This window comes from Petaurus breviceps, unplaced genomic scaffold, assembly GCF_028583685.1.
Source record: "Petaurus breviceps papuanus isolate PSGF00001 unplaced genomic scaffold, PetGlider_PUasm1.0 220, whole genome shotgun sequence".
Lineage (NCBI taxonomy): Eukaryota > Metazoa > Chordata > Mammalia > Diprotodontia > Petauridae > Petaurus > Petaurus breviceps.
The window spans coordinates 22536966-22563747 of NW_027185876.1; the positions used below are offsets into that span (position 1 = coordinate 22536966).

Genomic DNA, 26782 nt, shown 5'->3' on the forward strand with positions numbered 1-26782 from the left:
AAGGAGATGAGGAATGCTCAGATAGCTAGCTGGCAACGGATAGAGTGCCTGATGTGGAGTCAGGAAGACCTGAGTTCAAATCTAGCCTCAGACACAATAGCTGCATGACCCTGGGCAAGTCACTTAATCTTTGTTTGCCTCAATTTCCTCGTCTGTAAAATGATCTGGAGAAAGAAATGGCAAACCACTCCAGTGTCTTCGCAAAGAAAACCCTAAATGGGGTCACGAAGAGTCAGACATGACTGAAACATAGAACAATTGCACAAACAAACAGAACAAACTTCCTCCTGAAGAAGGCATTTTAGCTAAGATTTGGAGCCAGGAAAGCCAGAGTTGGGGAGGAGGGGAAATGAGGAGAAAGCAAGTTTCAAGCCTGGGGGGACAGGCAGTGAATGTGCCTGGAGTCTGAAGAGGAATGTCTTCTACATGGAACAGTAAGTAACTTGTGCTGGTGGGATCCACTACAAATTTCTGTGATCAAGTGGTCCCTCACCAGAGCAAAGCAATCCTTTTACACTCCCCTAACTGATCACTATCTCACCCACCACAGCAGCTTCTCCATCTCTTCCCAAAACCCCCTTCACTTCCTCTTCCCCTTCTCTCTCAGCGGAGAACCCCATCTATTTTCTCTGAAAAAAAAAAAAAAACTTAACCTATGGCCAACAGCTTCCTCTTCAACACACTTCCCCCCCCATGCCTTCCCCTCCTACTTCCACCTTCCCCCATCCTCCATGAAGAAGCAGTCCTTCTTGCCAAGACAAAGCCCTCTGCATACACAGGTGATCTCATCCCATTCTGTCTCCCAGCGGACTGGCCCCTCTACAATCTCCTCTGGTTCCCACTTGTCAGTCTCTCTCTGTTCACCAGCTGCCTCCCTATTACCTACAAGCGTGCCCATGTCTGCACTATCCTCAAAAAGCCTTCATTTAACCCTCTTTCCATATCTGCTAGCTACTGGCTGCATTTTTCCTCCCTTTTGTGGCAAAGTTCCTGGAGAAGGAGATCTAAACAGGAGCCTGTACTTCTTGAATTCTCGGCAGCCCTTGATATGGCTGATCATCTCCTTAATACTCTCTTCTCACTAGTTTTTGGGATCCTGGACTGTCCTGGTTGTCCTCACTCTGCCAAAACTGCTACTTCTCAGTCTTCTCTGCTGGTTCTTCATCTACACCATGGCTCCTAACCAGAGGCATCTCCAAAGCTCTGTCCTGGGCCTCCTCCATTTTGATCTCTGTACTACCTGCTATTTCATCAGCTCCCACAGGAGCTTCCAGGATCAAATGGAAGGTCCTCTGGTTGGCATTTCAAGCTCCTCATAATCTGGCTCCTAAACTTCTCCCTCTTCTGAACTTTGCTCCCCTCCACAAATTCTATTCCCCAGAAAACTCGGGCTCCTTTACAGCTCTGCACATACAACACTTCCCCATCTCCTGGCTCTATGCCTTTGGACTGGCTTTGCCTCTCACCTCTACATCTTAGCTTCCCTGGCTTTTTAAGATTCAGCTCAAGACCCACCTGCTGCAAGAGGCCTTTCCTGGTCCCCTTAGTTACTAACAGTCTCCTCTTCAGTTTATCTTCCATCCACCAGATAGATAGATAGATAGATAGATAGATAGATAGATAGATAGATAGATAGATAGATAGATAGATAGATAGACAGATCTACAGATAGATCGATATATCTTATATGTAATCAACTATTTAAATGCTATTAGTATGTAACATGCTTAAGGGCAGGGATGGTGTTTTTGCTTTTTATTTGTACCCTAAGCGATTAGCACAGTTCCTGGTCCAGAGTAAATACTCGATCAATGCTTTTTGGATCACTGGAGTGACATTAAATGGGCTAGAAAGCACTCAGCAATGACTGAGAGTAATCTGGGTCTACTTCTCTGCCATTAGATGGTACTCTCCTGGTCCAAAGAAGCAGAACTGGTTGTGCTAATAAGAAACACCAATAAGAGAGAAAACTCCAAAAAAAACAAATCACAGAATCTTGAGAATCTCAGAAGCCATTCAATCCAACCAATATTCTGCAACATGTCCAACAATTGATCATCCAGCCTTTTCTCGAAGACTTCTAGTGATGAGGAATCTTCTGTATCCTGAAGTAGCCTACAAAGTCCCATTACTAGAACATCCGAGTTTAAATCAGTTTAAATCCAGCCTCAAACACGTATTAGCTGTGTGACCCTGGGCAAGTCATTTAACCTCTGTCTGCCTCAGTTTCTTCATCTATAAAATGGCAATTATAATAGCACTAACCTTCCAGGGTTATTATGTGGATCAAATTAGATAATGTTTATAAAGTGTTTTGCAAACCTATATAAATGCTAATGTTGGGTTGGTATTTTTTTTTAGCTTACGCAAGTATAGAATTTAAAATGAATTAAAATTCTAAACCCAATATCTTCTGTTCAAATCAAACACCTCCCTTAACTGTAAGGTATGAACAAAGGAAAATGGACAGTTGTGTAGTTAGTTCTTTCTAACAGTTATATCTGGAAGTTTAACCACAGTCTAATTGAACTGGAAGCTAGAGAGTGAGAAGTGCAATGCTAAGAAAAACACAATACTATTTAAAGCTTCTTTTTGAGCAATCTAATTTAATCACAAAAAGATGAGAATTCTAACTAGGATTTCATTTCTTTCATTTGTCCTACCCACAATCTAACTGAGACAGAAAAATATTCAGAAGGCCAAGGACAGAAAACTGAGATGAAGGCTAGACAAGAGACATGAAGGGTCTCAATAATCCGCACAGTAGTGACAGGCAACTAACCCCTAAATCATAGCTCATTTTCAAAAAAAAAACCTATGTTAAATAAACGCAGAGAGACATTTTTAATGTTTTCAGTTTGAGAAAGTTTTTTTGTGAAAAGAAAATCAGAGAATAAATAAATGACTGAAAAAGCGCTTAGTTTTTAAACACTTACAGTGCAGACACTGTGCTAAACCAAATGAATACAAAGCTCACCTTTTGAACAGGACCTAAGATTATGTCTCCAACATTGTGCTACAGACCTGTTGCCCATATCTAAATATCCTATAAATGCTCCTTTCTGCTCTGAGAAGTTGGATCAAAGAATCAGCAATTCTTTCTGTCCTATCTCTGAGCCCCCAACCAGAAACACAGCTCAGAAAAAACAACTTGGTGTTAGCTCTTTCTCTTTTCTCAGGAGGCTCCTTGATCTATTCCTCGCCCCTCCACCCCCACCCCCCATTTTTATTTCCAAAAATTACAGACCAATTAGCAAAAGCTTATGGTCAATACTGTCCAATACTGTATGGCTAATACAAGACTTTCCTCTGCCCAGGACGAAAACCTTGCCATTACTACAATGAAGCCCAAGGGGAGAAAGGAAATATAATATTACTATCTTGAGGTTATGAGTGAAATTACACAGCTTTTCTTTCCACATTCCTCGTGCCCAATCTGCTTAAGAAGCCTGGCTGCCAGGGACATGGCCCATTTTGATGGTGGTGGTAGCTCTGCCTGTTCCATACCAGTTCTCATAGCTTCCCTTTCTTTAGCTATATGCATCAGGTCAGGATGAGTCTCTCCTGGAATCATTAAATTGAATTGTAAAGATCACCCAGAAGCATGGCCTATCATTCTTTATACTACTATGCCGTTTCTTTTCCAAATTGTTCAAGGTACTTCCTAATACCTCATAAGGCAACCACCCGGAGGAGCTGGAACTCTACAGTGAGCTTTAACATCTTTTTATTGGGTCCCTTTTTCTCTGATTATGTCTAAGAAAGACTAACTCCCTTACAAAGAGATATATGTACATGAATAGAAATCAAACACAAAAATAGTACTTGTATAGCAGAAGATCAGGGGAACTCCCAATTTAAGAGACAGGGGCACATTCTATGAAATTAGACATTAGGCCCTTTCTGAGAGAAATGTGTTTTCCTGAGATTATAGAACTTATCTCCTCGGGCATTTCTGGTTAGTACTCAGTGAATGGAGCTGTCTCCAAAATAAATGCCTAATGAAAATAAGGGGGGGGAGAATCTTATCAAAGGGATCTCGCCCACTGGAGTCTATAGGAGGAGCTGAGATGAATTGGACCCATCTGTTTCTTTTGGATCCTGCTCAAATGTTTCCTTTTCCTTCCAGAGGGAACAGAACAAAGAGGAAAAGGGGACTTTTCTTCTCTGCTGAAAAGAAAATAGCTACTTACAACAGAAGTACATGGTAAGGCAAACAAATGATGGTAGCTTGTAGCCATCCTACAACTGCAAGTACCAAGATTTCCCAACTGCTAGTGTCTTTTGTCTTTTTCTACTTTTCCATTCCCCTTTCTGAGAACAGGTCACAAACCTGAGAAATGGCCATTTCCAGCCTTGGGGGGTTTGAGAGTTGCCCAGTTCCTAAGTCCAGTGCCCTCCCAGTGGGAGATTTCCTTAATAGGCTGCTTCTCAGAAGAGAAAACCAATGCCAGGATGGTTGTATAGCTGAGCAACTAAAGAAAACCATGCATGGCCAGCCAGGAGAGCCAGATTTTTTGAGTTTCTTGGAGACTACCAGTCTGAGATGAATTCAAAATATCAATTTGGCAGTCTACAAAATTGTTTCCCCTTTTAAGGGGAAGCATAAGAAGGAGATGTGTGAGTATGTTCGGTTTCTTGTATTTGTTCATATAGACTTGTGAGTCCCTTACATCTTGTGCAATTTCTGCAGGGAAAGAATAAACTGATGTCTGGTACCTGGTATCTATTATACATTGAGCACCCTTTCTAGAAGGGACTCTCTTATCTACAATTTAGGAGAAAACTTGGAAATGACATGTGTAAGCTTTGTTCTAAAATGTCCCTGCAATCTAACTGTAGGGTGGGAGCCTAGAGTGAAGTATGACCCTCTTAAGATCAAGCTACCAGATACAGGACTGGACCTGGGACTATTGGAACTCAGGGCACTTTGTGGAAGGTGCCTACTGGGCAGTATGGTGTATGTTTAAAATCCTAGTCTTTTTTAAATGTCCATGAATCAAAACCTCAGCTCACAGAGTGAGAGATCACCTACTCCAATCCCCTCATTTCACAAGTAAACACAATCAAATCCAGAGGGCAAAGTAATTTGCTCCAAATCACATATTTAAGAAGTCACAGGGGCAGGTCCTCTGATTCCAAATCCAGAGCCCTTTCCACTGCATCACTAATGCCATAAGCAAACTGTCATTTTAAAATTATATGACAAAATATAATGGACACTGGGGCCATTAAACACTGAGTGTCAATAAAAATATCCCCCCCAAAAAAGGAATGTAGAAAAGGCTAAGCAAGAGTAAGGAGAGATCACAACAGAAGTATTCAGGCAAGGTCCCCAGGAATACAAACACTATAGGCAGGTATGAGAAGATAAAGAGGTTTGAATAGCTGCAATGTCATTTAAGCACTTTAAAGGTAAAATATTTAAAATACACCACTACTGGAAGCTGGATTTGCAAAGAGGCATGGATTTAAGGTTTGAGCACAATAGTGAACTGATACTCCTGGAAACCATTACAAAGTTCTTCCTTTGTAACAACCACAAAGCGTTCTCTCTTTGCTGAATTCACACAATGCTTTGTTTCCCAGACTCCACCTGGTCCCAACTGTTAGTGGCTCATCTCAACAGGTTATGTTGTATTTATGTATTGATTGTGTATGTGTTACCTCCTCCAACAGAATGTAAGCTTCTTGAGGGAAGGGTCTGTTTTGTTTTGTTGCTGTATCTCCAGGACCAAACACCAAGACTTGCATGTGACTGACACTTAATTGAACTGATTATATCAAGTGAGCCATAAAATAGGTGTTTGACACTGTCTTGGGAAATGTCCAGAGCAGAGAAGAAATGAAAAAGGACTTCACCAGAGATGGCAAATGAAGGAAGTCAACATTTATTAAGCTCCTACTTTGTGACAGGCACTATGCTGAGAACTTTACAATTATCTCATTTCATCCTCACAATGACCCTGGGAGGTAAGTTATATTATTATCCCCATCTGACAGTTAAGGAAATAGAGGCACACAGAGGTTAAGTGACTTGCCCAGGGTCACAGATCTAAGGCTTCAATTGGACCCTGGTGTTCCTGACTCAGCACCCCTTCCACTGTGCCACCTTCTACAATCCTCCAAATATTCTCATTTTCAGAAGACACTGGGATGAACCAAATCGAGTATGGAACGTTTCAGAGCGTGCTGAATGAGTGTCATTATCATTCAAAAGAATTCATCCCAGCTATACAAACTTTTAAAAACTAAGTGGATGAAAAATATTTATTCATTATTATCAAATGTAAATAAATTGGAAAAGGTACAAAATTCCAACTCTCACCACCATATACACCTCCAACAACTGTCTTTACAATAAAGCACATCCTTAGGTTTTCCCTTTTGTTAAAAGCCTCACTTCCTTTCCACAAGGCTTGACGACAAAGCTTGACTGAGCTGTTACACTTCCAAAACACACACACAGAAAAAAAAAAAGGCAGGTGAAACTGAACAGAATGCTGGTCTTGGAGTCAGGATAGACCTAAGTTCAAATACAGGCCTAAGGATCTGTGACCCTAGGCAAGATATCATTTTTTATCATATGCTCTTATTTCCTTTCTGAATTACTCACTGAACTTATTCATACCTCATAAATCATGCGGCATGGGCCACAATTTTACAACTAGTTAGCTATCCTGGCCTCAGTTTCTTCACCTGTAAAATAGGAGTCATAACAGCACCTCCCTCCAGGGACTGTGAGGATAAAATGAGATATATGTAAAGCATTTCGCAAACCTTAACATGATATATAAATGTCTAGCTATTAAGAAATGGGACATGGATACAGTAGTTCACCACATTAATCTACAAAGTGCAGGCTTTAAAATGCGGGAAAACAGATTTAAAAATACATGCAAGAAAAAGCCAGTAATTCTCACTTTCTTCCTTTCAATTAAGACAAGTAGTGACTTTCAATTAGATCATATGGCCCAGCCATACATCTCATTACACAGATCCGAATACTGTTTCTCATCTCATTACATGGATACTCTCAGGGTCTGGAATAGTTTAGACTACCATGGTGCTACTCATCTGAATAGAATTGCATGCAGCCAGGTGGTACAGTGGACAGTGTTGCAGTTAGGAGGACTTGAGTTCAAATGCAGCCTCAGACACTTTTTGGCCCTAGGACCCTAGCAGGTTACTCTGTTTCAGTTTCCTAAAATGCAAAGTGAGGATGACAAAAAAATAAAGACACCTACCTCTCAGGGATGCTGTGAGTGTAAAATGAGTAATCTGCAAAGTGCTTTGAGAATTTTAAGAATTGATAACAGGTAGTATTTATACAGTGCTGTAAGGTTTGCCAAGTTGAGCGCTATATAAACGCTCCTATCGGGAAGACTGGGGAGGTCATATAACGCAGCTGAGAGCAGAACTCGCCTAGAATCGCGTGCCTTAAACTAGGGATGGAGATGGTGATGGTGATAGTCACAGGACCCATGGAATCCCTGATGCTGACACGGGCTGGGGAAAGAAAAGCAGGCCAGGCAGAAAAAATGAGGGCGAAGGCCCGGAGGCAGGAGGGGCCTGCTCCCGAGGAAATTCCCCATGACGTCATCTTCTCCTCTCCTCCCCGCTCCCTTCCAGGGGAGGGGAGTATCCTTGGGAGCCTGGAAGCGCCAGTGGGGAAGCTAAGACAAAAGGCGAGTGGAACCAGGGCGGCTCACTCCCTCCCAGCCGTCCCAAGCCCTGGGGGAACCTGGAAGTGATGGGGTGGCAACAGCCCGAGGTCTAAAAGGCGCGGCTTGCTGGATCTCCCCACACTCACCATGGCGTCAAGGCCTCCGACACCACGAACCTACTTGTCAGTTACCGCGCAGGAAGCTCTGGAGGTATTCCCAGTTTCCCAGTTACTGTGGCAACCAAGCTCCGCCCACAAGCCGCTACTCGCTCTTCTTTCATCTCTTTCCTCCACCCCGCCCCTTCCCGGGGCTTCTCAGCAGTCAGTCGGGTCGAGGTCCCGCCCCCTTCCTTTGAATTGCCCGCCCATTCCACGCTGTCGCTCTAGGCGACGTGACACCACCCTCCAATCGCCAACATCCCCTCTTCTGCGTTATACCTGATTGACCCGGAAGTGAAGGCTATTAAAGAGCCCGGAGAGACAAACATTCCCGTAACTATTAGTTTGGGGAGGTAGTCGCCTCTAGTTTTCGTGACTGATGCCCCACGCCATTATCATTTGGTTTAAACATACCCTTAGTACAGCATCCCGAAACGATATTTCCGTTGTCAGATGGGGATAACCCGGAAGCGAATCTCCTAGAGGCCGGAAGGAGTCAGAGAAGAAAGAGAAGCTAGGATATTCGGATACGGCCGCGGGCGGCTGGGCGTCCCAGGCAGGGAAAAGTGGGGAAAACAACTCAGTGAAATCTACGGTAAGGTCAGCAGCCCCCTATACGGCTTTCAGTACGGGGAATGGTAGAGGTTGATGGGCAGTGGGAGGAGAGTCATGGGTCACTAATCGGGATTGAGTGGGCAGTGTAGGCAGGGCTTGAGCCCGGGAATCCTGTTTCCCAAATCTGCGGGGCCAGAAAAAAGACTTATCAGGATCCTCGTCCTTTTCCGTGCTTTCAGCGCCTCCTTCTTTGTGGTAGTCATGGTGGGCATCTTTTACCGCGGGAAGTTCTGGAAAGAAGGTTTCGGGTGGAGGACGTTATGCTTTTGCCTAGGAGGTAGGGTCTTGGACCCCCTTCCCCATAGATCAGCATTGAGGAAAGATCGTGATCTGGGGGGAACCCTGCGGTACAAGAGAAGATGTTTATCATGTCCCTCCTACCCCAAAGCTAGGTAACAGTGGCACGTCCGTTCTGAGCCATTCATTATACCTGACCGTCGCTTAGTGTCTACCTGAAAGTTTGGTTAAAGGACGCAGACGGGCTAGGTGATGTGCACAATCATTTTGTCTGGTACGAGGAGCCAAAACCTAAGTTCTGACTGCCTGATATAAGATTGGCAAAGATTTTATATGTTTGAGGACAATCCCAGGATGTGCGTGTCCCGTTTTATTTATGGTCTCCTTATGTTTCTTAGTCGTAACAAAGCAGGGTCAGTTGAAATTTACGATCTCAAGCTGTCTCTGTGTGCCCCTCCCCCCATGGAGTAAGAGAAATTCCACTATTCTGAATTCCCCGGCATCCTGTCACAAAAAGAAAGACTACCCATTGCCGACCTTATCTGGTCTTTCAAGTTACAAACGCAGGAAAGGGCATTTTTAGAGCAAAGCAATGTGATTGATTAGTTCAGGCCTTAGATCCTATTGAGGGCCAAAAAAATGATACTTAATGATTATCCTCAGTTATCATTAATAGCAATTTATTTCTTAAATCCTCGACGGAGGACACAGTTGAAGCCCCATCCTGGTATAGATTGTGAAATGGTGCAGTGTTGACAAATTGGTGTCAACATTGATGACATTGTTGGAAGTCATTACATTGACATTGATGTGGTCACAGTATTGCATCAGACTTTTTTCCATGCTGATGATCCCTCTGGGTGATAGAATTTCAGAGTTGAAAATACTTTAAAGGCCCATACTATTATTGTACATGCCCAGCCTGTAAGCCCCAATGATATGTATAGATAATTCATAAGTAACCTTTCCTTCTGAAAAGTAAATACTGTCTTATCTTTTTTGTGTGTTTCAAATGTACATCAATGTGATTGTGATTTTTAAAAATATAAATGTCTGAAAGTAGTATTTAATTTCTAGCGTTTTTATTATTTTGTATTTTTTCAATAAGCAAATACTAAGATGAATGATTACTATCATGTGAAATCTAATCTTTTTTTTTTACATTAAAAGAGAAATTCTTATATTAGGAAGAATTTGAAAACCACTAGCATAGGTGAACGAACAATCGATTGAATCAGAATACTTGGATTTTGTTTTAGTTCCTTGACCTGTAATTCACCTCAGGAGAATAATTTAACTTCTTTGATCCTCAGCTTTATAGGACTGCATTGACCTTTCTAAGGTCCCTTCCATGTCAAAAAAAACAGTTGTTCCCTAGTCCAGCCCTCTTCCTGAGGCATGAATCTCTTCTCTAGCATCTTAGACAAGTTGCACTTAAGCCTCTACTTTATCTTTTCCAAAAATAGAGAATTCATAGCTTGTGGCCAAAACTTATTCTTTTTTTCAGACAGCCTTAATTGCAAAGAAGTTATTCTGAACAAAAATCTGCCATGCCATGATGTTTACTGCTTGGCCTTGTTCTGCTCTCTAGAACCAAGCAGAATAAACTTTATCCTCCCTCTTAATGACTATACTTCAAATATTAGAGGATAAATATTATCTTCTCCCAAGTCTTTTTGTGAATCTAACCCTTCTTAATTTTCTCAAGCATTTGTTACTAACCTCATAGCTCTTCTCCGGATAGGGATAGAACTGATACTGTTATTTTATTTATTGGTAAAGGGAACTCCCCCAAAGCTTTGCCTTCTCTGTAACTCATAGTTAAAGAATTTGGCTAGAGCACTGAGGGGTTAAGGGACTTGCCCTGGGTCACACAATGAATACATGTCAAAGCTGAGACTTGAACTCAGGTCTTTCTAGTTTCAATTCTGGCTCTCTATTCATTACACTATGCTGCCTCCAGCAACAGTTTGTTAATGTTTTACCTAAAGATGCTGTGCAGAATTGAAAAGAATAGTCCAAATGTCTGACCAGCACTACAAGATAATCTATGAGATTATGTCACATAAAGTAATGAATTTCAGAGGTACCTGGAGTACATGTAATCTCATTGCAGAAACAGTTAACAGATTAAATATTTCAGGTAAGGAGACAGTTGCCAAATTAACTTATATTTTGTTCATTCTTTTATATTTATACATTTCTAGATTTTTCAGCAGCAGTCTTCAGGTAAAGCCCTTTGGATAAGGAAAAATGTCTTCCCTTGAAAGCACTGAAGTCAAAGGTAAGTATTTTTTCATGCATAATAAAAAAGTAGAACTTAAGAGCTGCATGGAGAAAATTGAGACCTAGTTAGCTCTATTTCGCATGGAAAGAGAACTATAAGGGATCAAGTTTCTTGTAGCAAAGTGTCCATATAAGAATACATTTGTAATTTAGATGATTGGACAACAAAGTATTAAATGTTATCACAATACATGGTTGTGGTTTTGTTAGGTGGTATAAAAGCACATTTTTCAGATGTGCTTTCTCTCTACTAGAAGATTGATGTGGACTAAATGAAGTTTGCAAATACGTAACAAATAACAGATATACATGATGGTACAAATATCCTGAATTAAGCAAATCCTACCTATGAAAATTACTTTTTTTTTTGCTTTTTGAGGGCAATTGAGGTTAAGTGACTTGCCCAAGGTCACATGGCTAGTATTTGTGTTAAGTGTCTAAGGCCAGATTTGAACTCAAGTCCTCTTGACTCCAGGGTCAGTGCCCTATTCACTGTGCCACCTAGCCACCCGAAAATTACATTTAAATAAAAGTTAAGGGGTGATCTTTTTCACGATGGAAGGATTTGCAGTAAAATTCCCCGTTAAGTAGCAGACTTCCCTAATGTCTTTAAATTATGAATTGATTTGCAGAAATTTTATATGTATATGCATGTAGATGTCTCTGTAACGTTTTAGGAACATCTTTATTATGTGAACTCAACCAAGTATCTTTTGAACACCTTCTCAAAAGTCCTTTGATAGACTTTAAAGAAAATAAAGAGAGGAATGTAGCAGTTTCAGCCCTTAAGGTGCTTACAGCCTACCTTGGCATTATAGGTACACAAATAAACATACTACAAGGCTGAATGTGTTCATCTCCATAAAAAAAGGTACAGAATGTTTTTGCAGTTCAGGTAAAGGAAAGGTGATTGGAAAGCTCAGAGAATGTTCTGTGAGGGAGAAATATTTAAACTTGACCTCAAAGAGTAAGTGGAATTTCAATAGGCAGAGGTGCCAAAGAAGAGGGAAGGAGCTCTCTAAAGATTGTTCCCCACAGAATTAAAATAAATAGCAAAACATATTCAGAATTGAGGGACATCAGATAAAACAGGCTCCAGTTCAGAAGAGATCATGCCTATAATGCATTTGTACTTTATATTTAATAAACCAGGCAAGACCTCAAGTACAAGGTAGAATTTTAATCAGTCCTTAAAGGAAGGAATGAAAGATGTTTCAGAGACTAGGAGGTAAAGAGAATCTGCCCTATATAGTACTCCTAGAAGCAGTTTCACAACCAAACTTCAAGGAGCCATCTCTGCTCCTGTCCTCTCATTCTTCACTCCTGCTCACTTCTCTTCCCCTTGCAATCCTACTTCTGAATCCTCCACTTTACAAGACCTACTATCCAAAATTACCAAAAATCATTCTTATTGCCATCCCAGTGGCTTTTTCTAAGTCCTCATTCTTCTTGAGTTCTTGACCCTATCAATCATCTTGGAATACTCTCTTTTCCCTTGATATTGCTCTCTACTTCTTCTCCAGTTATCTGACTCTTTCTTCACTGTTTCCTTTGCTTGATCAGAATTATGGAGAAAGCAAGAGAGTTCCATAAAAACATCTTCTCCTACTTCGTTGACTAAACTAAAGCCTTTGACTTTGTGGAGCACAACAAAATGTGGCAAGTCCTCAAAGAGATAGGAGTATCAGATCATCTTACTTGTCTCCTGAGGAACCTGTATGTGGTGCAAGAAGCAACAATTAGAACTGAACATGGAACAACTGACTTTAATTGATTTCCAATTTAAGATTGGAAAAGGAATACAACAAGGCTGTATATTGTTACTTATTTAACTTATATGCAGAGTACACCATGTGAAATGACAGGCAGGGTGACTCAGAAGCTGGAATTAAGGTTGGGGTCTTTGTGACAACTATTTCAGATTCCTATTTTTGCTTCTGTGGCTTTTTTTTGTTTTTATTGTTGGGGGTTTTTGGGGAGGCAGGGTTTGGCTGTGTTTGGGATGACTGACATTACTGGAAATCTGACCTTTAGATAAATGGGATGTTATTGAATATGTTAATACGAGACTTCATGGTTCGGCTCAACTACATACTCAGAATGTCCAGGCATTTCTTAGTCTATCTTATCACATTTTGCTAAGCTCCAAAACACTGCATTTAGTAAATAATGTACTTTCTTTCTCAAGAGAATGACAATGTTAAGCTTTTCCTGGTTTATTCACTTTAAGACAAGGTGGAAGGAAATAATATGAACTATAAATGGTTTTTATTTTCTGTGCTAATTTTAACACATAAGGAGAAGGCCAGTTTCAGTCAACTGATACTTACCAAAGATTTAATATGAATTCAGGACAATTAGGCATCATACAGGATATAAAAGAAGCATAAGATACAGTCCTGTTGTCCTTGAGAGCTTAGACTCATGGAGAGACATGAAGCAATTATAAGGTGATAAAACCTAAGTTTACATGCCAGAATAGAACAATATAGCCAGCATTGTGCTTCTGGAGTTCAGAAGACAGAGATCACTATGGTCTGGAACAGCCAGCATTAGATAGAGAAGGAGATGGGATTCAGTATGAGTATGAGTAGGAATTAACTAGGAAGGAAAAAAATGAGGCCATTCCAGGAAGAGTGGGGTATGACTACTACAGATAGAAGTAAGTATGGGGTATTTCTGAAAGTAAAGAGACCAATCATTACCTTACCTTGAGCTTTTTTTCCCCCATATAATAGAATAAAACTGAGTAAATGCTTACAGTCTTATTTACATGTAACTTAGTTCTGCATAATTTAATGGCATCAGTCTGAGTAGTTTGGAGACATTAATAATTTTAGGTTTCCTTAAATTGCTGACTCATATAGAAGGTTTTTGTTTCAAGATTATGAAATAGGGCCAGGTGGATAGCTCTGATCCTCACTCTGAGGATTCATATCTTTTTCTTCTTTGAATGAAAGAATCATTAAAGGTTTTGAACAGAGAATTGATGTGGTAAAAGTAGTGTCTAAAGAATATGAATGTGCTGACAGTTAAGCATAGTTGTATAATGCAGCGGGTGATGTTTTTTGGCATATAGTGTTTACTCTTACACTGAATTCTTCACATATTCCAAAATAAAAAATAAGAAAAACTCCCAGGAGTTGCCAAAGATAAAGTGATCCTATTTGGGGAAATGCAGGCTAACACTATATTTCTGTGGCTAGTATAATATTTACTGGTATAGGTAAAGAAAGGGAGACTGTTTACTTATGAAAAATCTAGTAAAAAGAGATGTCAACCAAAATATATGTATTTGACAAGTGTCTTTAGATAGAGCAGTAGCTAGAGCTCTTAACTTGAAGTCAGGCAGACTTCAACACCTGCCTCAGACACTTCCTAGGTGGGTCTCTTAACCTCTCTGTGCCTCAATTTCCTCATCAGTATAATGAGGATAATAATAGCTCCTACCTTCCGGGATTGTTTTGAGGATAAAATGAGATGATATTTGTAAGGAACTTTGAAAACCTTAAAACACTATATAAATGCTAACTATGAATTATTTTTTATTAGTAATTCTGAATTATAAAACAAAGCAGAATGATTTTATTAGTAAATGTTTGCCCTTTGTTTTCCACATGATAGTAAGCCCTCCTTCAGTACCAATCCGTGGAGCTGGAGATGGAATGGAAACTGAGCAGCCACCTAAGTCCGTGGAAGTCACCCCTGAAGCCCATCCCCAGAGCTGTCACAGCCTTCAAAGCCCAAGAAAGAAGCTGGTTCCATCACTGAGCCCAGGAGTGCTCCAGCTGGGCAAGATTATCCCCGACAAAGCAATGGAAGTTGAAGCTGTTCGAATATTAGTTCCCAAAGCTGCTATAACCCACAACATCCCTGCCAAAAATGCCAAACTGGTTAAATCTCTGGAACATTACAAAGGAGAACTTGTAAGTCAGTCAGATGGAGTTGTAGATCCCAGAAAAGAAGTAGCAGAGCTTAAAAACAGAGTGGAAAACCTCAGGAACTCTGAAAGGAGATTGCTGCAGGACAAAGAAGGGCTTTCTAACCAACTCCGCGTGCAGACAGAGGTGAGAACAGCCTCAAGCAATGGCACTCTTTCCACTGGAGCCTCCAAAGCCAGTTCTTTGTACTTGTTACATTCTCTTTTATGTTATAGTAGTTCTAGGTGGGTCTTCTGACCCCATTCATGTTTAAGGTCCTTGTAAATCTCATGCCTTGCAGACTCTTTGCATGTACATCTTGTAAGTAAGGAGGATTTTGTTATTCTTTTTAGATTGTAGTTTCAAGGCTCCGTGGCCATGGCAATCTCTAGTTTACAGGTGTTAAATAATATTTCCCCGGCTTGTGACTTGTAAAACATCTCCACTTTGCTTACGCAGTGAGATATGGGTGATTTTTACTACCCTTGTGCTGAATGACAATATTGCTTAAGTTAACTTGTGAGTTTAGTGTTGGCAAGATGCCTTCTTTGTCTGTTGCCCTGTAAAGCAACTGGGCTCTGGTCAGTAAGTGGGAAACCCATAGGGGAACATGACAGTGTAATGCTGAGCGTGTCTTGACTGACCCCCATCAAGGCTTAAGGTAATGTAGGGGAGTGCACAAGCTGGAATGCTGTGCCTGTCTCAGCTGACCCCATCGAGATGTTCGGGTAGCTGCCCCCCTTCTTGCCTGCCCCTTCAAGGATGATTAGGGAAGCTGTAGGAGTTAGTATTCCTGTTATCAACAATCCTCTTGAGAAGACTAGACTGGAATAAAGTAAGCGAGCTTATTTATTCCCTTATTATGACTCCCTTCCTGTCTGCCCGGATCAAGAGTGAACCCATACCAGTGCTAGAACACCTGCTAGCAGCCCTCCCGAGTGCTCTTCTATCTAACAATTGGCATAGTTGGTGTTCCTTGCGGGTTAGAGGCCTGAGTCCAAACACTCCAGTGCCTCCTGTGAAACACATCTACTTTAGGAACCTGTGATTTAACTGGTATGAGGACTCCCCTTGTATCACATTGCTAGGATGCAGCCTCTCTGTAACTTATGTTAGAATGTGGATTGAAGCTCAGAGAGCTTAAGGAATGTGGCCTTGGTCACACAGATATGAAGTAGTCGAGGCAGTATTTGAACCCAGGTCCTTCTGACTCTAAGCCTAGCACTCTCTCCACTGCATACTGTACTGCCTCACATGTACTTTGCACAAAGCAGATAATTTATAAATACTCATTTAAATTGAAGTAGTGGTTCAGTGTTATAGGATTATCAGGCTAATTGTGAGGGTTCAAGAGGTGATCAGATCAAAGGAGTAGTCCTGTGGTTCTCATTACCTCCCCACACCACTAAAAGGGGAAAACAGAGCCAACCCCCAGCTTGCAGGGAGGATTGGAGTGACTGCCAGATCTCAGGTGACTAACAAGTGAAGAAAGTGCAGCTGCTCCTCTCAGCTGCCTTGGAAACTTTGAGATACAAGGGCCCCCTCCTCTCGGCCTGCCAGGCCTCTTCAGGTCTTGTCTTCAGGCCTTTTGTACACACATATGCGTACTCATATCCATGTGAGGATGGTAAGATGTCTTCAGCAGCACTGTGAGGTGAGGCTGGATTGATTGCTCCTGCACGTTTACCTAAAACTGCTCTGCTTTTTGGAGATTTTTTTTTTTTAGATTCTTTTGCTCTTTAAGTGTTCTTGAAGAGTTATGAGGGCTAACTGGTCAGGTGGTGTTGTCTAAACTCATAGACCAGCTTTTCTGAGTACTAACTGGCCATAGTATTAGGCACTAGTTGATGGATTTCTGTAGTTCTGATCAGTCTCTGACCTTCCATGGCCTCAGATGTAGACCTCTGTTGTCAGGGGAAGCCTGTGATGTACCGATTATACCATAATTAGCCTAAGGATGATATATGACCAGTGAGTTTTGGAGGTGGTGGTTATCTCGGGATGGGCAGTTGACTGTTTGGATACTAATAAACATCCTAAATGCAGCCTTGATGGGGGGAAAGAGTAGAAGAAGAGCAGCGTTTGCTTGCAAAATCTTTTGTAAAAAGGGAAAAAAACTTGCACTTTTAATAAGCAAATTTACAAGCATCAGTGCTTCAAAGAACATTACTCAGCATGCAAGCAAAACCCCCAAAAGGAGTACAGCCGACTCTACTTAATGGAAAACTGCCTTCTGCTTAGGAAAGGAATCTCCCAAAATTGGGTGTTGCAGTTGTAGTTACAGGAGACAGTAATAATACCAATAACCGTATCAGCAGCCATTGATTGATCACAGAGCTGCTCCTCTGCACATAGAAATTCACACATCAGTAGCATCTCACACCACCAGACGGTTCACAGCGCTCAAAATAAGGCAGTGGCTGGTGAAAAACAGACCACATGGGTGATTATTGCCTGCTTCGTTTATAGACTAAAGATGTCAAAGGACATTCTGGCCAATGTCAGTGTCTTCCTGTAGTGACATCTACTGTGAGCAATAAAGGAGCACTTCAGGACAATGAGCCGCAGCCTCCTGGAAGCATTTGGTGTGGCGTTCGTTTCTCCCGCATACTTAAGGACAGAAGAGTCAGTTGCGGGGGGGGGGGGTTGTTGAGCTGATGGCTCTTCACAAAGTAGGGATGACAGATAATAAGCACCTGCCATACAGGATTGTGCAGATCAAACAAGATAATGTCTGTGAAATACTTTGCAAAACTTAAAAGTATTTTTAAAATGTGCAGTGTTGTTGTTATTGTCATTGTTGAAAGATGCAGGGTTTGGTGTCAGTTTACAGGTCTACTACCAGACATGTGTTTAACCTAGTTAGATTTCAGCAAGATCAGAGTGCAATTAACAACATGGCCAGCAGTGACATAAGCAATTGGAAATTATAGGTAGTCTTCAGTCAATCAACAAACATTTATTAAGTACTGCCATGTGACTACCCTGTGGAATGCACAAAGACAAATGAAATGGGCCCTGCCCTGGAGGGGTTGCTTTTAATCTGAGGAATAGCACACAGAGACCAGTTTATTCATATACGTACCTGTAAGTAAATATGAAATACGTAGCAAGTCTATACATAGTAATAGCTGGTAGCATCAGGAAGGACCCAGTGAGGCAGGAGGCATGGGAGACAAAGTTTGACAGAGGCTGGGGAGGTGAGGAAGGTGCATTCCAGGCATGGAAGCCAAGACCCTGTATGAAAAAGCCCAGCCAAAGCAGGGAGGCTGCACCCAGGGGAAAGGGAAGCCAGATTTGCTGAAGCACAGGCTTCCTAGGGGCAGAAATGAGTAAGAAGCCTGGGAAAGTGCACTGAAGGCCGATTGTGAAGGGCTTCAAGGGAAGTTGATTCTGGAGTTGGCATTTTATCATGGAGGCAGCAGGAAGCCATGGAAGTGTTTGATGAGGGGGATGACTTCTGCTTTAGGAATATCACTTTGGCAGCTATGTGGAGGAGGGAGAGGGGAAGAGATTAGAGACAGGGAAACCAGTTAGGAGGCTGTTGCAGTAGGTAAGAAGTGATGAGGGCCCGCCTTGGGGTAGTGGCAATATAAGCAGAGAGAAAGGGATGGATACATACAAGAGGTGTTGTGAAGGAAGAATCAACCAGACTGGGAAACTGATTCACTGTGGGCTGGGGAAGAAGACTGAGGAGCTAAGGAAGACTGACTCTGAAACCTTGTCATCAGAAGACAGTGTTTACCTGTGACATGGGCAAGTTAGGAGAGAGGAAAGTTTAAGGAGCCATTGGTTGTGCATGTACAGTTTTAATCTTTGTGACTGAGTAAAGATTCATTCTTTCCCTTGTGTTGATAGTAGAGTATGAGCCTTCTGGCTAGAATATAGAGTGTAAACCACTGTGTAAAATCAGTAGTTCTTATTTAGAGGGGAATAACTAAATTTAGGTAAACTCATTGCCAGAGTGGCTAGGGGATGATAGATTTTTCAGCCATAGCAATTCTTCAAGACCATTTCCTGAGGGGTTTTTTTTTGGGGGGGGGAGAGAGCAGTGTAGTCTGTATTGATTAGAGGAATACTCTCACCAGTAAAATATTAGTGATTTTCTTCACTGAATAAACTTCCCTGTGTGTAGTGTACTTTTACTAGGCACAGGGAAAAATAAGGCATCATTTCTGACCTCCAAAAATTCATGGTTTGTGCCGTTTGACTTGAGTTTACATTTATACCAAAACTTGGATGATCAGATAGAAGTCTCGTGTGGCTTGGATTTGAAGTTCAGAACATTAAGATATTCTAGGATGTTCCTGGTGAACATAATCCTTTGTTATATAACATTTCCACTGCTGAACCTTTTATCTTAGAAGCCTGTTCCATGTTATATCATTAAAGTTAATTCTTTTAATTATTTCACTAATTAGTCTTTGTTGTTGAACTATTGTTGATGTTCTTTTCTAGGTAAATCGTGAATTAAAGAAATTGCTAGTGGCTTCTGTTGGGGATGATCTGCAGTATCACTTTGAACGTTTGGCTCGTGAGAAAAATCAGCTTATTTTAGAAAATGAGGCCCTGGGCCGGAACACAGCTCAGCTCTCTGAACAGTTAGAACGCATGTCGATACAGTGTGATGTGTGGCGAAGTAAATTTCTAGCAAGCAGGTATTATGCTATCTCACATGACCATTTTGCTAGTTCTTTGAGAATTTCAAGCCTTTGACCTTGAATAGACACACAAAAGCATAATTCATTATTGAAAAATATTGAAACTTTGAATTTAGAGATTTATAAGAATATTATCTTAGAAACTTTAACTTAGAGATGTTAGAACACATTGTAGCTGCTACAGGATATACTTTCTCCTACATTAATAACATACATTTATTTATTACTTTGCTGAGTTATGGAGTGGGGCTATCTCCAGTCATCCTGATCTATCTGGCCACTGGACTCAGACGGTTTTGAAGGAGAAAGTGAGGCTGGTGACTTTGCACAGCCCCCCCTCACTTAAATTCAGTTAATTTGCAGGGCGTGGCATCATCTTCCTGATGGCATGGTCCTCTTCAAAAACAAAAGACAAACACCAGTTGTGAAGTATTTTGCATTTATGATTTTCATTTGATTTTCTGAGGTTAGCAATGAAGGTTTTATTATCTTCATTGTAAAAATGAGGATGGGGACAGATTGCCAGATGAGGGAAATGGGCCTCACTTATATGTGATGATGGAATGATAAGCTCCACAGCAAAGCCAGGTCCTTTTAAGACTTTTCCTAGTACTGCCTCTCCAGGTGGCTAAACTGTCAGTAAATCTATTGAGAACTAATGTGAATTATAGACTTGTTCCAGAACCACAAATCTGAATGACTTGTGTCCACACAACATTGTACCCCCTACTCTTAGACTTTGGATTGCGGAGGGAGGACACTTAGCAGACTTAGGAAAACTAGTAGAGCTGCTGCCGCTGCTTTTGAGAACACTCCTGAGGTGTTCGATTTTTTTTTTTATATTGCAAATAAAATTTAACAATGTTAAGAATATAAATAGAGGCATCCTCATTATAAAGAATTCCACAAGAAGCTATGCTTGTGGGTCATCTGGAGAAGCTTGGATAACACTTGAAGCAGACCTCTGGGAGGGGAAGTGTAGAATTATGACTGGAAAACTGGCCTAATCATCAGGAACCCCTAGTTCAATTCCAGCCTTTGACACAGATGGCTGTGTGACTCTGGGCAGAGCAGTACTGAGTTGCATTAGTAGAGGGAGTTTCAGTACAAAGTCCCCTATACAGTGAAATTACAGATCTAATTTGTACCCCTACTGCCCCCCGCCCTGCAAAAAAAAATTTTTAACTGAGCACTGTACAGTATGGAAGGAATGCTTAAAAATAGTATCCCGTGCTTCATATCTGTGAAAGATCATTCACCAAAGATTTTAAAATGAGTTATATTCTAATTGTCCTAATATAGAATGACTTTTTAAAGAAAGATAAGTTTGTAGTTGTGTTGATTTTACAAAAAGCTAAACATTCATTGATTTCCATTGAGCAGTTTAAAATTCTACTTATGCTTTATATATAGCCTTTGAAAAGCTTGTTGCTGAGACTTTTTTTTTAATTTTTTAATTTGCCCTCTAACATTTGAAAAGAATTGCTATCTCTTGTCAAATCCTTGTTGCTATTATATTTAAATTTCTGAGTCCACACAAGACTTTAATTTCAAAATCATTTCCACTTTATAGTATTCTTTGGTCTTAGTGAAAAAGCTCAGTCTAAGACCTTAATTGTGATTCAGGTAGTTGTTGGGAAGAAGGGGCCAGGATGGATGACAGACACAAATTTAAGTAAACTTGATAATTGCAGAATAAGAATGACAGATACCTTTAGGAATCATCATACTCATGTTGTAGTCTTTTCCCTAACTTTAACTGGATGCCTTTCAAAAGCACCAACTTGAAATTTTTAATCAAAATTTTTAAAGATATCTCCATCTATATTAAAATTTCTTTGTGTCAATTGTAAAGTTATTAAGTGTTGTGGTGTTGTTTTTTTGTGTATTTTTAAACATTTCATTTATGAGATATGTAATCTTTTGCAGGGTTATGGCTGACGAGTTAACTAACGCCAGAGCAGCTTTACAGCGTCAAAGCCGGGATGCCCAGAGTGCTATTCAGGATCTCCTCAGTGAACGGGAACAATTCCGGCAGGAAATGATTGTGACTCAGAAGTAAGCCGCCATTGGGTTGTGTTCTCCCATAACTCAGGCTTCTCTTTGGACTTCTGTCTACATTTGTTCACTTGTTAGACTGGGTCTCACGGGGCTGAAGTTTCCACAAGAAATCAGAAGCCTTCTCCATGCTCCAGGGGGGTTGCATTCTAATTGAGACTCCATCTGTGTTGGAATGAATCTTTAAGGACAAATGCGGATGGAATGTGCTTTGAGAGGTAGCTGGCCCACTTCCTCCAGAAAGCTCTTTGAGATGATGCAGAGGACTATCACAGGGAATCTTCCCTACAGGCTTCTAAATAGAGAATTTCAGGCTTCAGGGCACTTTGTTACCAGTTTACCTTCTTACAAGTCTGGTGTAATTTTACACATTTAATTCAGGTCAGCATGCATTTATTAAGCATTTGCTGTGTGTTTTATAGTTATTTGGGGTACAAAGTCAAAAATAATTAGTCTCAGACCTCAAGCAGTTTTCTACTTTAATTTACCCACTTTCAGTTGGGGGAGTAATAAATGTAATCAGTAAAAATAGACTGAAGCCTGACTGTGTAGGGCTTTAAATGCTGAACATTTAAGAGTTTGCAGTTTCTCTTAGACCCAGTAGAGTCACTGTAGCTTCTTAAGTCAGGAAGGGACATGGTCAGACTGATGCTTTAGGAATTGAAGTTTGGCAGCTGTGTGGAGGTTAGGCTGGAAGGAGGAGGCTAGAGGCAGACCTGTTAGGCTATTGTAATAGTGGAGGCAAGAAGTCATGAAAACCTTAACTGGGGTTGTGACCATGTGCGTAGAGGATAGGAGATGGATGTGTTGGATGGACACACTAGCAGTTATTAAAGACTTCTAATATTTATTCCAAATTTTATATTATGCTGTTCCATATTATATCATGACTATGAAAATATCATCTATTGCATGCTAGATCCTCAACTGTCAACTAGGTAGTTTTAATGGGAGGCGCATATATTATTATTCAGAGGGCCCCACCTATTGTAATGGGGGAAATAGCATGTTGTGAGAGAGCCAGGACCACCTAATTTCAGACTCTGCCTCTTTCAGTTACTACTGTATGGCCCCAGTCATCCTGATTGAAATCTGGTCACTGAACCCAGATGGCTCTGGAGGAAGAAGTGAGGCCAGTGACTTTGCACAACCCTCCCTCACTTAAAGTCATTTGCAAGTGATGTCATCACCCCTGATGTCATGGTTTTCTTCAAGAATGAAGGACAAGGGGTGGCTAGGTGGCACAGTGAATAGAGCACCTGCCCTGGAGTCAGGAGGACCTGAGTTCAAATCTGACCTCAGACACCTGACACACTAGCCGTGTAACCTTGAGCAAGTCACTTAACCCCAACTGTCCTTCCTCCCCCTCCAAAAAGCAAAAAAAAAAGAATGAAGGATAAACCACACAACTGTATGGCCATGGTCAAGTTCCGAGCTTCCGTTTATCTATATGTAAAATGAAAATGATCCCACATGGCGTTGTTGGAAGAGTTTTAGGGCCTAGAGAAACTGTGTATAGTAAAAAACACCAAACTGAAATCACTCTTGAACATCCTTTTGATTTCTCATCAAGTATAATAGTGTGCCATTCAACAGTGATAGCTAGTAAGAAAGGTCAGATGGATCTGAGATGGTGGCTGTGGAAGTAGCTGAATATCAGTTTTATTTTTCACTGCACCCACTTAAGCTTCTGATCAGAAAAGATGTTGTAATCAAGACTTCTCCTCAAAGGGAAAACCAAGCCAAGCCATGTATTTAGAGGACAAAGGGCTTCTCAGAGAAAGAAGAGGATCACACTACCACACAACCATCTCTTCTCCCTGTTTCACCATGAGGTAAAAGTGGGCTTGAATAAAAGGCAGCGCTTATAGCAGGGGCGCTCTAGCTGCCCAGGAAAGCCAGGAGAGCCAAGTGAGACTGATCCTCTTCTTAGATCCACCAGCCTACATAAAACACGTAGGCAGTCTGTAGAGAGGACAAACGTTCCTTCAGCATAGCAAGGTGCTCACACGATGGTACACTCACTCTGAGCTACTCATTGGGCATGAGATGGCATGAGCTGGGTAGAATTACGCTATTTAAATTGTCTTGTGCCGCTTTTGCCCAAATGTCATGTAGGTGAATTTGCATAAGTTAAATATGCATATAACTCCATAAGAACAGATATATACATCTTGAAAACTTGGAGGTGCTATATATAAATGCCAGGTACCATTTATCTGCTTTGTCTGGATTTTTCTTATGCTTTATTGGAACTCTATAGTGGAGAAGCATTATACAAATCCAAACAAATGTTTCCCATTTATCTCGTATACCTGGCTTGTAATTAGCTGTCATATTAATGTTCTATGTATGTTTCTCTTGCAGATTATTAGAAGAACTCTTGGTTTCTTTGCAGTGGGGTAGAGAGCAGACTTACTACCCTAGCGAACAGCCCCACAGCACTGCAGAGCTAGCATCAACAAATCACAGACTGGCCACAGCACTGAATTCCCATCTCCTTGGAAACGTTGGCAACAAGAATACAAAAAAGTCTTCCCCTCCATTTGAATTCTGTAGTACTCCAGCAGAGAAAATGGCTGAAACAGTAAGTTTTCAAGGCCATCAACTTTTGAGCTTTGAGAAAGGGAGAGTGAAAGCCGGCAGTTGTTAGGGGAAAACACCAGCCTTGAAATCAAGAGCCCTGGGTTCTAGACCTGGTGAGGGGACCTTGGTCAAGGTACCCTTTGGGACACTTTTTCCTCATCTATAAAATATGTAGGGGTAGAAATCATTATCACTAATCTCCAAGAAAAGGTAAGAAAAGTTAGATTCCTGGAGGGAATCCAGACAGACATGCTTGTCTCATTTAACTTCTCTGGTTATAACATAGATACTAAATGTATAGTGTGTGGTCACCTAGAATTTCTGCTGTTCCTCACTAACACCTCTGGACATATTTCTTTTCTGAGAAAGAATTCTCTGAGCCAGGACATTCATCTCTGAGGTCTTTGTGGTTACCTGTGAATCACTCCAGTTTTGCCTAACATTTTTTTTCTGTTGAGTATTAGGTGAAAAAAAACAACTATTGTACTTTAAATGATTTTATAGATTAAAAAAAAACATCATGAGGTGGCTAGGTGTAGGTGGCACAGTGAGTAGAGCACTAGCCCTGGAGTCAGGAGGACCTGAATTCAAATGCAGCCTCAGACACTTAACGCACAAAAAACTAGGCATGTGACCTTGGGCAAGTCACTTAAACCTGATTGCTCTAACTTCCCCCCTCCAAAAAGCAAAATAAAATAAAAAACCATCATATATGAGTTTTTAAATTATTATTGTTGTTGTTCAAACTCCTCACTCCCCCAAACGCAATGCCCAATGAAATATGAGTGTTTGTTTTAAGATGTGGGTGGGGGGGATCCATTAATTTCACTATGATTTGTTATTTATTGGATATTCTCTAGGTACATGGTACTGTAACTAGGCATCATTGTTAATTTGTGAACTTTTTAATCTTCTTACCTAACACTTAACACTCATCTTGCTCACTAAATCATTAATAGTAGTTATATAATAATGATGAGTCTAAGAACTTTTAGAGCAATTCCTTTTCAATGTGTCATTTTTATTATTCTAATATTGAAACAATAATTTGCATCTCATCATGGCTTTTATTTCCCTTAGATTCTGCGAATTTTAGATCCAGCTACCTGTACAGAAAGCTCATCTGAAGTATTTTCAGAGTCTTCACCAGCCACTTTGCTTTCTACAAAAAAAAATATTGGACGATTTCATCCATATACGAGATATGAAAATATAACTTTCAACTGCTGCAATCACTGCCGGGGAGAACTTATCGCCCTTTAAAAGGAGTCAAATCAATGTCTTCCCAATGTCCTAGAATCTCTTTGTAATACTAGAGTTATCTGTTTTGGAGCTAGGGTCTTGTTAGGATACCATGTAATGGTACTCTTTCTACTTATATATTGGATTTATCCAAAGAACGTCCATGTATTAAACTTTAGATCTTTTTCATAGTTATCTACTCAGGGTATAAAAAGCACAAAACTAAAAATATTAATCACCAGTAACACAAGCTTTCCAAAGCTTCATACTGTGCTTTTAAAGTTTATAATCCTGCAATTCTCTTGGTAGTTGGGATTTTAATATCTCTCCAAAATGTCTACATTGATTTTTACCAGTTTATAGGTCCCTGAGAAAGCATGCCATAGGCAGTCTTGAAAAGTGTTTACCTTACTGGAAGGGGGGGAAAAAGTGTAATGCCTATGTGGTTCTAAATAAATAATTGATAAGAAGGTTATGTTCAGTGCAAGTGTACATATGATATTAGGGGTTTTTCAGATTGTTGTGTGAGACCAATAAAGAAGAGACAGTTTTAACCATTAAGCTGAACTGTGGCAAATGTGGTGCACAATAGTGGTGATATTGAACATATATTTTACTTGTTTTTTTAAAAGAAATATTCTGGTCTTGGTTTGTACAGATCCAAGTCATAGGACTTTAAGAGACTTTTTCTATTTGAAAGATCCTGTGCCGCATGATTTTTTAAAAAATTGTAACATAATAGACCATTAATGTCTTTATAAACCCAAAGAAGAAACTCAGCCCATCAGTTGAAATTTTGTTTTAGCATTGTATTAATGTCATGTATCAGTGGTTGACCTTTCAAAAACAGTTGTCATTTTATACCAGAGTACAGGATTCATTTAAATTAGTCTCCTATATAATTATACCAAATCATGCAGATGAGTTACAGAAGTGCCTATTAGAAGAGAAATCTTCAATGGTCAGGTATAAATATGATGCATCGAATATGTATGTTTTTGTCAACCAAATAATAATTTCTGTCCACAGTATTTGAATTAATTTATTGTTTCCAATGGCAATAAATGTATTTACTTTTTGCAATGGTAAAACTACTTTGTTTATTTTTAATGTAATGTTTACCAGGAATGTTGGTGCTCTGATCTAGCTCAGAATGAAAACCAGTTCCTCCCCAATTGTTTATCTCCTCACAGCCTTTTAACTGTGATTTTTAAAACATTTCTTTATATGCTTATAGTTGTTTAAACTGTGTAGCTAATCACACTATAGGTGGTATAAGAGAAATAAATCAAGGAGATGATAAAACTGATAGAAACTAGTCATCTTTGACAGGCAAAATTATTTTTCATGAT

General features: G+C 40.4%; 2 protein-coding genes across 5 annotated transcripts in view; one reads left to right on the forward strand and one right to left on the reverse strand.

Annotated features, from left to right (window-relative positions):
• Positions 1-8263, reverse strand: part of NME7 (NME/NM23 family member 7) — a 190540-nt gene extending 182277 nt beyond the window's left edge. Inside the window, exon 1 of one of the 3 annotated variants that reach the window (XM_069094736.1) lies at positions 8240-8263. Coding sequence is in view for 1 of the 3 variants with exons in the window: in XM_069094731.1 (XP_068950832.1) it covers positions 7814-7816 (3 nt within the window). In the remaining 2 variants the exon portion in view is untranslated. Of the gene's footprint in view, positions 1-7247; positions 7462-7813; positions 7973-8239 lie in introns of those variants that run through there. The other 2 variants (XM_069094731.1, XM_069094734.1) reach the window with 2 other exon arrangements.
• On the forward strand, positions 8264-26521 carry BLZF1 (basic leucine zipper nuclear factor 1). 2 transcript variants are annotated; one of them, XM_069094729.1, is made up of 7 exons: positions 8264-8420; positions 10885-10961; positions 14588-15030; positions 19342-19541; positions 21474-21602; positions 23970-24189; positions 25269-26521. In XM_069094729.1, exons 2-7 carry the CDS (start codon positions 10931-10933, stop codon positions 25449-25451), a joined length of 1206 nt encoding a protein of 401 aa, XP_068950830.1. In that variant the 5' UTR covers positions 8264-8420; positions 10885-10930; the 3' UTR covers positions 25452-26521. The 2 variants fall into 2 exon arrangements, with proteins under 2 accessions (XP_068950830.1, XP_068950831.1); XM_069094730.1 differs by having other exon boundaries at positions 8287-8425.
• Positions 26522-26782: the final 261 nt, after the last annotated feature.

What these genes read in the sequence shown, in the direction of transcription:
- BLZF1 (XM_069094729.1), top strand. Translation starts at nt 10,931, where the DNA reads ATGTCTTCCCTTGAAAGCACTGAAGTCAAAG. An exon ending in TGAAAGCACTGAAGTCAAAG is followed by an intron (nt 10,962 to 14,587) that starts GTAAGTATTTTT and finishes TCCACATGATAG; the next exon opens with TAAGCCCTCCTTCAGTACCA. An exon ending in CAGAGAAAATGGCTGAAACA is followed by an intron (nt 24,190 to 25,268) that starts GTAAGTTTTCAA and finishes TATTTCCCTTAG; the next exon opens with ATTCTGCGAATTTTAGATCC.